The sequence below is a fragment of the Artemia franciscana genome, chromosome 5, assembly GCF_032884065.1.
Source record: "Artemia franciscana chromosome 5, ASM3288406v1, whole genome shotgun sequence".
Lineage (NCBI taxonomy): Eukaryota > Metazoa > Arthropoda > Branchiopoda > Anostraca > Artemiidae > Artemia > Artemia franciscana.
In genome coordinates, this window is record NC_088867.1 from 48,864,245 (window position 1) to 48,876,278 (window position 12,034).

General features: G+C 34.1%; 1 protein-coding gene across 1 annotated transcript in view; it reads right to left on the reverse strand.

The window, feature by feature from the left end:
• Positions 1-277: 277 nt before the first annotated feature.
• Positions 278-12,034, reverse strand: part of LOC136027755 (repetitive organellar protein-like) — a 39,964-nt gene continuing 28,207 nt past the window's right edge. Inside the window, exons 8-10 of the mRNA XM_065705213.1 lie at positions 7,426-7,640; positions 4,505-4,632; positions 278-664 (exon numbers count right to left, since the gene is read on the reverse strand). Of these exons, the coding sequence (XP_065561285.1) occupies positions 633-664; positions 4,505-4,632; positions 7,426-7,640 (375 nt within the window). The 3' untranslated portion in view covers positions 278-632. The remainder of the gene's footprint in view (positions 665-4,504; positions 4,633-7,425; positions 7,641-12,034) is intronic.

Sequence of the window (12,034 nt, forward strand, 5' to 3'; positions counted from 1 at the left end):
TAACAGGAAACTGTAGGAAGTCAAATTCTAGACAAGCTACTTTTTGCTGCCTTGGTAAATGGTTAGGTTAGGAGATAATAAAATTCTAGTTTAGTGACTTCTTGCTATCTCAGAAAGGGGTTAGGTTTGGAGAATAAAACTTTCAGGGATGGGTCTACATGCTAAAGTATGTCATGAGAAGGTATTTAGAAGTACCTACCTCCACTCCCTCTCCCTCTAGAGGGTCCTGACCTTTGATGACCTTTAAAAATACATGTGTTATAAAAGTGAAAATACATGTGTTATAAAAGTAAAATTTTATTCCACGCATTCAGATTCAATTAAACAGTGCAACAACAATAAAAGTCACTTTTGGAACAAAGTCACTCGTGTATCACAATCACTTTTTAGAAGCTTTTCGAGTCAGTTTCTTCTCAACTAGACGGTGTGCCGGCTCTTCAGCGACAGAAGAGACTGGGGAACTATCTAAAGGGTCATACGATGCGGTGAATAGCTTCTTTGATGACTTAGGGACCTGACCCAGGGGTTTCTTGGTTGGGGTTGGTGAAACTGGGAATTCAGCTGTTTGGATAGTAGAATCACCTTGATTTTCTTTCGTTTCTTCACTAGCTTCCACTTTAGAAACATCCTCTTCATTTCTTTTTTCTTGGTCTTAAACGTCTTACTAGAAACGACAAAATCTAGATTAGTTTAGGTTTATCCTTCATTATTATCACTTATTTTTTCTTTTTTATTTAACCTATCTCAATTACCAATGTTCAACTTTTTACATTTAGTTAGTTAGTAGGCTAGTAAATTTTGTTGAGTCAAAACAAACCTCTTAAGCTTGTCACCGTCAATAATCTAACAAGGTCCTTAATAATCCTTAAAAAAAAAAGAAACAATAGCTTCTAGACTCTCAATATCAGCCCTTCCCATTCTTTAAGTTCTAATATTCTCATTTTAAAACGAAAAAAGGTTCATATTCACTACTTTGTAAACTCGCCTAAAAACTGAGAATGTTAAGGTGGGACCGAAAACATTTTAAATGATCATGTCCGTAAGATATGCACACAAGTTTCTTTTTTTTTTCTTCTTTTTTTTAAGGGGCGGCCAATGACAAGAAACGAATTTATCCATGATTTGAACCAGACTACTACTACTACTACTACTAACAACTCTCTGCAGTTCTAAGCCGCCTGAGGCCAATACAGCTACGCAAGCTCCTGCTCCATCCAATCTATTCAAAGCCTCCTTCTTTACACCCTCCCAGGAAGTTCCTATTTCCCTTGAATATTTCTTTATGACACCCTCCCACCCCAACTACGGACGACCTGCTTTCCGTCTAGTCCTAGACGGTTGGGCGAAAAGGACTATCTTCGGTAATCTGTCATCCTTCATCCGCAGAAAGTACCCTAGCCGTCTTAACTTTTCTCTCATTGTAGCCCTAGAAAGCATGATTGAGCCATGTTTTTCATACAGTCTATTCTTTGAGGTACGGCCAGTCAGTATGCCAAAAACAATGCGTAGGAAATTTCTCTGGGAAAAATTTAATAAATAAATGAAAGTGTTCATCTATTTGAAGTGCCCAGAAATTCGAGATAAGTTAGAATTTCAAGAGTAAGGTTCAACACCCATGCCCTCCGTATGCGTCCAACCCTATTCTATACATAGGATATACACTCTTTGTAGAGATGATATATATGTATAAACATGCCTGGATTTACCAATAGACACACTAGGCCCGGTCTAGGGGCACAAAATACCAGGGGGCGCAACAAATCAACACTGAGTGATTTTTTCTTAGTAAAAACTGGACTGATGTTATTTATCGTCCAAGTGCCAGGTGCACTCCGTCGTGCCATTGCCTATTCTCAGAAAAATGATTTAAAACAACCTAGGAATTCCGTGGCCACTTTTCCGTGAATTCACAACTCCCTCTTTCATTACTTTTGGCTCATCCGTTCTGTTGTGTTCACTGGTTCAACTATCTCAAAATTTTCGGGTATTTCCCCAAAAATCTCATAAAAACGGAGCGGCAAAAAAGCTTGGGCCAAGTAGCGTTAAAGCTTCAAATCCGGCCCTGGGTAAAGAATATATAGATATAGATATATCTATATATAGATATATATAGAATATATATATAGAATATGTAGATATATACAATATAAAGAATAATGCTTCTATATATCCGAATATTTCTGAGGAATTTTTCTCTCCTCAAGTCATGTAGAAATATAACACTGGAAAAGTTCTTTTGTATTTTAATTGGTAATCAAAATACTTGAAGGGCTTTTTTTAAAAATAGGTTAAATTGTGTTTTCTCGCTTGCATAGGAAGTTGTGAACACACGCTTTTCATATCAAGAATTGTATTTGCTTTGTCTAATAGGTTCAATTTTTTTTTATTTGTACAAACAACTTTTAACTAATAAGAGAGAGAGAGAAGAAAATAAAACCTGATTGGCGTTTTTCCAGTTTATCCGCTTTTTCTGCTTTCCTATACATTCTAACAGTATAATATAACACATTTTGACTTTCTGCACATACCCTTTCTATTTCTATTCAATGTTTCTGCTTTTCTAACAGCATAATAAAGCACATTTTGACTTACTGCACATACCCTTTCAATTGTGTTCTCAATAGAGAACATAAATGTCATAGAAGACCACCGCTGATTAAGTTCCCCTGTCAAATACAATTCAATATGGCTCTATTAAACTCCATGAAAAAGAGAGAAAATAAAAACCCCAAAAGGCAACCGATTTGGCAATCTTGTCAGTTTAACATATTTGCGGGCATGAGTTTCTTATCTTAGTTATACTCTTTAGCCTTGAGTGTTCTCGTTAGCACTGTTGCCAACCGAGTATTATTCCCGTCAATATTACCATTTCTAAAAAGTTAAAATTTTTGTTTTTGACTATTTAGAAGTTAATATTTTTAGTTCGCGAACGAATATTTACAAAATGAAATCTACAATCAGCTTTATACCAGAGATACCAGTTTTTTTTTTTTGCGGGGGAGCAACAAAACATTTAGGGGACCAAATGATAATAGTTTGTTTACGAACAATTTTGAGCAGCCTTGAATAAGAAGTGCCTAGAAACTAAAGGGTAATTTCAGGGTAGAGGAGGGGGGTGGGCCCGAAATCAGCTAGAAAGATAATTTGACGATTAGAAGTTGGACAAGTAAATAAAACTCTTAAGTTTGACAGCCACATAAAACTCTGGAGAGGCTGAAGTTTCGATTTGAAAATCGGATAACTAGAATGACATTAAAGAAATGTGACGCTTTAATTTTTAGAAAATAAGACAAAATTTCAAAGAACATTTATTTTGAAAAAATTACATACAAAAAGGTAGGAACAATCACAAGTTTTCTAGTTTCAGGCTGTTTTTAAGGACCCGTTGAACAATTCTAAGCGTTTTAAGGGCGTATTCGAACAAATGATAAGCTGGCTTTTTCGCAGAAAAGGTTGCGTATTCTTGGCAAATTATTTTAAATTTCTAAAACATTGACAATGAATAAAGATAACTTGCTTGTCAAACTATCAAGTAGCATATTAAATGAACTAGTAAGTCCACAAGTCTTAAAAAAAAAAAAACAATCCAAGAAAATGAGAAAATCGCTCAAGTTTAACAGCTAACCTTAAAAAACGCTCAAAATGAGCGTTTAACTGGCGTGAAATACGGATTTTTTGAATAAACACGAGACCGTCTTTAGCCTGAAAACACATTTTTGTACAGTACATCTGGGTAGCCGGGTTGGTAAGAAAATATTTATTCTGGAACAATTCGGAACGTTAGAAATATTTCCAAAGAACGCATTACCTTATAAAAAAAATACCGTATTAAGTGTAACAAAGTATTATTAAAAGAAAACAAATTAAAAATGAAAATAAAATCTAAAATCAAAGACAAATTCTTCTTTTTCTTTTTTAAATGTGTTTCAAATTCTTACTTTCTCAACGCTGAGGATTCCGTGCTGCATACAGGCAAAACTTTCGTTTCAACATTTTGATTAAATTAAAAAAAAACTAGTTTTTTTTTAACTGAAAGTAAGCAGCAACATTAAAACTTAAAACGAACAGAAATTAATCCATATATGAAAGGGACTGTTCCCTCCTCAACGCCCGGCTCTTTACGCTAAAGTTTGACTCTTTCTCTAAACTCTACTTTTAAAACAGTAAAACGCTTTAGCGTAAAGAGCAAAGCGTTGAGGAGGGAAAAGCTCTCCTCAACTCAACTCCTCCTCCTCAAGATTAAATATGAAACTTATATATTTCAAATCACCATTAAAATGCGATTCTTCTGATGTAACTATTGGTACCAAAATTCCGTTTTTTAGAGTTTCGGTTACTATTGAGCCGGGTCGCTCCTTACTACCGTTCGTTACCACGAACTGTTTGATTTGCCAGGTTTTTCACACGTTCTTTTTTCAAAGTTTTAATCTACAGCTTTATTTTGATAAGCCAATCTGGCTTTATATCTTTTTATATTCCTACGTACATTAACAAGATAACTAACCAGTGGGAGGTATGAGTTCATCATCTGCTTCAATTGATTTCCGGGTTGGTGTCTTAGTTCGTCTACCGCGTTTTCCTTCATCACCACGAGAGGGTTTGCTGCCACTCTTGGAGGAATCACGAGCAGGGCTGTAGAAGTGAAAGAATTTCAGATATTTTATAAAAATTCCAGACTTTATTGGAGGTTTAAATAATAAAGAAACGATAATAAAGTAAATCTGACACTGAAAACCTCCAAGCTGTAATAACTTAATTGAAAAAAGCTTCCAATTAAAAGTAAAGAACAATATCGGTTGGTATTACGATTTGTAGACTGAAGGTTTCAGATGTTACGAACGTGGAACATCATCTATCTGCTATTTTGATCAAAAGTGACAAATTTTAACGTAAACTACATAAAACAAGTTAAAGATTTTTTTTCAGTTCCTTCAAATAAAATGTTTTTAGACAAGAAAAATAAAAAAAAGATTTAGTCATAATTAATTGATCATATATGGAATACATGGTGCTAAAAACCAGAAGACACAGCTTGCATCCACGTTGTCAAAAAGATATATCTGCAATATGTTAAGAGGTACTAAGTTGAAACACTAAGAGAATATTTAGGGGGATCAGGTGGGATTGATTCAAATTTTAACTTTAACTGCATATACTAGATCAAATCATTAGAGCACCTAAACTGTTTTTTTAGGAATAGTGAATTAGAACCAAAACAAATTGTACACGCTTAAATAGTCGTTTCAAAGGGGTTTACTAGCTCTGATCCCCCTCCCCTCAAAGAGTGTGGGTAACTCATGAGTGGAAACTGGCACTAGTGTCGGCAGGAAAATCAACGCCATCTAGCTTTTGGCTTAGCTTGGCATTTCTTCAGTCGTTGTAATCGTTTTCTGTCAGAAACTGAGATCAGACGCTTATTACTACACTAATTTTTACCAATTACACACAATAAATAATTATTCTCATTAATACACTAAAAAAAAGAAAAAGCCAATTGTCACCAAACGTTAGATCAAGTTGATTTTTTTTTTGTCGACACTAGCGGCAGTTCCCATTTTTGTAAGTTACCCATACTCTTTCATCCTCTACCCTCCTCAGACATGTAAACTACATATGAATATGTTACACATTTTTATACTTGAGCTTATCACTTAATTTTTGAATTTTCATCGGTTACGCACTTTTTATTTCAATGTTCATCGATTCCAAATTTATTTAATGTCATAGAATTAATATTGTGATATACTATTATTATATTTAAAATTACTGTCAATTAAGCTATGTTTTTTAGTAGTCCTGCCCGGAGATTTAGCACGCATTCCTTTTTGAGATGGGAGAGGGGGGGGGGAGAATCAGTAAAACAAGGTGAAGTAAACGATCAATATAAGAACTGAGATTAAAAATTTTGGCGTCCATACGCGAAGGCCCCTTTACCCCTCGTGTACGACTGAATATTGCAAAAGTCTACGATCATTAGAGCTTGAGTTTTAAAGTCCATATAAATCGTTAGTTAAGGTTTTCACAAGACATTCTCACTAGAAGTTAAATCTTTGAAAAATAAAGTATTTAACCATTCACTAGATGGTTCGAGAGAAAGGTGTAAAAAAAGAAAGAAAAAAAGATGAGAGAAGACCTCTTCAATCCCAATGGGGTATATTCACGTTACCAATACCATAATCCAAAATAGTAAGAAAAGCTTTTTTGTGATTTTTTTTTTTATTCTCCAAGTTTCAAGGCTTTTTCTGCCTCTAATCGTGGTTGCCTACCGAAAAACTTGTAATAAAACCTCAGCAAATCTGAGTGGTACATTAAAATTTGGTAAAAATCTCCGCTAGTTCTGTCAAAAGTCCTAGAAACACACGCTGTTCCTTCACAGAACCATATGTAGATCATAGAAAAAAAAAGAAATAAGCCATAAAAGAAGAAAAAAAGTTAAAAAAAAAACTACAAATAATATATTAAAGAATAAGTTAGAAAGAAAGTACATGACGATAAAATGAAATAGATTTCAAAATTCGTCGGTTCACTTTACATGCAAAAATTATTCAAAAACACTAAATATACATTGGACAGAAAACCCACACTCAATTCAATTTCCAAAATTTCCTAAACTTTCCAAAAAATTCCTCACAAAAGACAAAAGGAAATTGGTTAGTCGGAGAATAAAGAAGAAAAAGATAAAGGTAAGATATAAAACCGCCTTTAGAATGAACCATATTTTCTGAGCAATCTTATCCTCCTCTTCCTCCCCTACTAATAGATCAATTGTAAAATCAGTCCCTTTAAGACCTTCCTATGATGGATACAATTTTCTGTAAGAACTGAAGCAATTATGGAGAGAAATGCTGATGAAACCAAAGCACAAAATTTTCAAAACTAGAACTAAAACTTGGCAATTTCGTCGTTTGAGAAACGCCTACACATTGTTTTGTGATTTACAGTATTGTAGTTTTACACTTATTTTGAATGCTCCACGAGTTTGAACGGTTTAAATATTCCAATCTTTGTTTACTTACTGGTAGTCCCACTTATGGGTAGTTCCACTTATTTTCAAATTTTTTCATTGGTTCCGACTATTCATCAGTCAACGTTTATGATCTTACAAGATACCAGAACCTTGTCAGTGAACTAGAAAAACATACCTTTTGCACTTAAAAAACAACAAAACAAACGAATTAAGAGCTATATATATAAATATATATATATATATATATATATATATATATATATATATAACTAATTACTGCTCTTTCGTAAAATTACCTAGTTCATTGTAACTTAAAATAGTTATGCATAAAATAATTTTATATGAATTACTAGGAGTTGGATCTTACGAAATCCCAAATTTACCTATTTTCGAAAAAAAAGAAGAAAAATCTTTTACGAAAGTGCCTAGAATAATCTAGTAAAAAAAAGAATAAGAACCTCGGTTTGGTAATTCTTATAGAGATGTCACTCGGCAGCATGGATATGCTCATAAAATTGTCGGTTTCTTCCTCGGTTTCTGTTACCTCTTGAAAATAGAGGAGTTCCTCATGGGATAATGTGATCTTTTTGTCGATTTTGTAAACGAGACTCTTCAGCCGTGCAACGTCTGATTCACTAGTCTCTGCTTTGTGCTTCGATTCCTGAAGCTGTTCCTAGAAAAAATAAATTCATACAATCGAATAAGTACAAAAAATAACACGAAATGAAGCAAAACAAGACAGAAATGGTAAAGAATTGAAAACATTTCTTTATTAGTTGGCTCTTTCAGCAGAATTTTTTTTTCTATTATACACTCAGTAGAATATTGTATTGTATTTAGACAGTCAGATTTTCTGTATCAATTATGAAAATGTAGGCAAGTTGAAAAGTAATTTTTTCCCTGTTACATGGAAAAACCGACATTTTTTAAGACCCTAAATGAATAGGGCAATGATAAAGAAATTTTTCCATTAATAGAAATAAATATCTAATGACTGGCCAACACTATCGTTTTTATTTTTAAATTCTACATTTTTCTGGTTGCAAGGGTTTGTTTCCTACTCTTTAGTGCATTTGCAGACCAATTTTTTTTTTAACTTTAAAATTTCTTTTTGTTTTTCATTCCCTTTGTTTTTTTTCCTTTAGAAGGGAAGAATTAATATTTTCGTATTTTATACAAATGCTGGTCGTACAATTGATACTTTAACATATCTCGTTTGTAAAACTTCATACCAAGATCACACCAGCCTCTTCTTCGAACTAACAATAAACAACGACTTGTAACTTCCATGTCTATAATGTACGCATTTCTATGAAATGTACGTACTTCAAGCTCTATCTGAATTGGCACAGGGACTTAAGCGGCTTAAATTAAGATGTTATAATTTTCAAGAAGTCTCCAAGCCTTGGGTTTTCAAAATGTAGAAAACCCATACAATATGATAGGTATTTCTTTATCCCCCCCCCCCTTTGCAAAAAAAGGAGTGGCCATCTCCTTGGTTGATTGCACGATACGGGTATACTGTGAAGCACACCTTTCAGAAATTGAGTGCATAAAGGACATACTATTTTGTAATTGAATAAAAAAAAAAAAAAAGTTTTTCAACTGAAAGTAAGAAGCAACATTAAAACTTAAAACAAACACAAATTGTTACGTATATGAAGGGGATTGACCCCTCCTCGACATCTCACTATTTACACTAAGATTTTTTAGTACCTTTAAAAAAGCTTCTTATTGTTCTGATTAAACGACCCTTGTGCCTCAGGAGTCGTTCTTAAAGAATTGGGACTAAATTAAAACTTTAGCGCAAACAGTGGGGTATTGACAAGAGGGCAAGACCCCTCATATACATATTAATTTCTGTTTGTTTTAAGTTAATGTTACTCCTTACTTTTAGTTCGAAAAACTTGTATTTTTTAAATTTAATTTCTGATCGTTTTTTAAATAATCCCAGGATATCTGGCCCCCTCCACGGAGAAATTCCCCTCCCCACGAAAATATCCTCTAGACGATTTAATCCCGGTGAAAATTTACCCCGGACAATTACCCTTAACAACTCGAAGAGTTAAATTGAGATAAAAAAAAAGACAAAGCAAGAGGTATAAAAAGAATCTTGTATTGGAATTCTGGCAAATTCTCTCAGTGTAAAATTCTCCCTCTGGAAACTCCCCCACCCTTGCAAAATTCTCCTGTGGAAAAAACCCAAACTGGAAATTCCCCCCCCCCCCAAAAAAAATGTATACATACTTCCCAAAAGCAAATACTATGCATAAGCAATGGACAAATTTTAAAACTTAAACACATATCCCCTGGTGTTATTGGGGGCCATGTAAAGTCCAAAGACAGGGTTTTATTGGACCTTTCAACTATGGTGAAGAAAATAGCGATCTCAAAATTTTGATCGAAAAAAACACAAATTTTCTCAGACTCGTAGCCCTTGATGTGTAACACTAAACTTAATAAAACTCATATACTTGTCATCACAGTAATAAACCGATTCTTTGATATATCTATCGGTATCAAAATTCCGATTTTTTAGAGTTTCGGTTACTAATGAACCACGTACTGTTTGATGGATATCCAATAAATTTACTGGAATCATTATAGAGAAAAGGTTAAAAAAGCAGTAAAAGATACTAAAACAACACAATCTCTAATTGAAAGCATTGCAGTCAAAATTGGGAGTCAAAAAGAAATATTTTACAATTTTGCCCTATTTTCCAAAACTGGGAGACCAACCGAAAAAGATTCTTAAAAGCATTCAGTGGCTCAGATAAACTACACAACATCTACAACTATGGGAAGGGTAAAAGCAGCCCCATGCAAGGGAATGGTATTTACTGGATACTCTGTTCTTGCCATCGTCTCTATATTGGTAGAACCTACTTCAAGTTGTGAGAAAGGTTGTTAGAATACAATTCTTAAATCGAAAAATCGACAAGCCACGCTAAAGGCCCGAGAATTTTTATTCTGCCTCGGCCCAACAAATGTAGGACAACCTACATCATCTTATTTTGTTTGAAAATATCTCCATGATTGCTTCTGTTAAAGGTCTATTAAAAGTTTTCAGAGCAGCCGAAATAAAAAATATACACCAAAAATTAGCCCTCAATAGAGAGGAACTTATTGAGCCCCAATTATATGAACTTATTAGTACAGATTTTTCACATTTACATCATAATAATTGGCAACCTAATAAAATGCCAGATGATAGCAGACCTGGCAAGCAATTAACTTTTGAAAAGGCATCAAATAGAATGAACCCAGATTTAGTTTCTTTAATTGCCATTCAATATCTTTAAGCAATAAGTGCTATAAGTAAAACTAGCATTATTTTAAGTATGGAATTATAAATGTTTTAAGAGTGTTTTTAGAGTCAAACCACCTACACCCTTGTCTGCCCAAATGTATCCAATCAAAACTTTAAGATAGCCATTTTGTCCAAAATAGTCCAAAGTTCAAATAGCTATGCTTTTTGAGTTGACTAGCCCCCCCCCCCAGCCTGCGGTGCAAGGGCTGTAAGTTACGCAAGTTGATCATTATTAACAAATACAATTTTTTAATTGAAAAGAGGGCATGTTTATAATGCTAGTTTTACTTATTCCATTTTAAGTATTACTTATATATTCCAAGTAGCATTTGTATTACACACACACACAAAAAAAGAGAAAATAACGAGGAAATTTGGGAAGAGAGTGAATACAACCAAAGCGGGTGTGTCGACTATGTAAGCAACAGCTGTCAGGGGCTAAATACAATACAAATAAATAAAAGAAAACAGACTTGCTCCAAAAATCTTATCAATAAAATAAATTTTAAACCAAAATCATAAAACAAGTTTTGAAGAAGAGTCTCAGCTTCCTCACCTCATCTTGGTTTCAGTCAAGACGGAAAAAGATAGTTCTTCATTCCTGCTACTTAATTTGATTAAGAACTGGAGCAATCTCCTTATTTCAATATTGGCCCTTTATGCTTCTAATCTCGTATTCCTTTTGAAAACAAGTTCATATTCATTGGCTTCGGATTTTAATTCATTCTTTATTAAATACTTTTTTAAATAATTAATGTTGTGTGCAAAGGTTGAGCTTCTACTCCTAAAAATCTCTATTTTGGGATGTGTTATTATTGCATTTTTCTTTTTATTTCAATTGCTTCACGGACAATTTGCTTGATGCCTAATTCGATTCTAATTAGATTCTAATTCTACTTCCTAATTAGAATTGTTTCGTCTAACAGCAGAGAATGGTTGGGGTTATCGACAACGTGGTTGTTTAAAGGGACAGACTGAATGCCAGTTTACCAAAGATTGCCCTTTTCGGCCAACCATCTAGGAATAAACGAAAAGCCGGTCGAGCTTAATATGGTTGGGAGGATGTCGCAAGGAAAAATTTAAGGAAAATGGGAACTTCCTGGGAGGGTGTAATATACGGAGGCTTTGAATAGGTTGGGATGGAGGAGGGGCGTGCGTAGCTGTTTTGTCCTCACGCGGCATTATTCTGCGGTGAGTTCTTAGCAGTAGCAGTAAAGCTGAATCAAACGATGTTGAACTATTAAGATGTTTAACCGTATGCCATCCGCGAATGTTTTATTACGTATGATAATTTCGACTCGTCTTAGGTTTCGACAATGCAATATAACCAACACTACGCCATTATGTCTTTAGTTCAATCAGAAATAAACTTACAAAAAAAACTTTTTTTTTTATCGAAGTCGCGATAGAACTTGAAATAAGAAAAAAAAAACTCCTAAGGCCATAACAAATACAGAACAAATGAACTGAAAAAAATGAAGATACGCACAAGGCCGTATCCAGGGGGATTACCGGATTTGACCCCCCCCCCCCGAAACTTTGTTCAACTCTTAAAAAAGTAACAAAAATGCATATAAACAAATTTTTGACACATTTTTTTGTAACCCCCCCCCCCAAATACCCCCGCCCCTTCCGAACAAAGATCCTTGATGCGCCCTTGGATAAGCATCTCAAAGTGAGGAAATGATTGTTACATTTACATATAAGGATTAGGTAATAAACATTTTTCAGAAAGAAATACATTTAATGGGCCATAG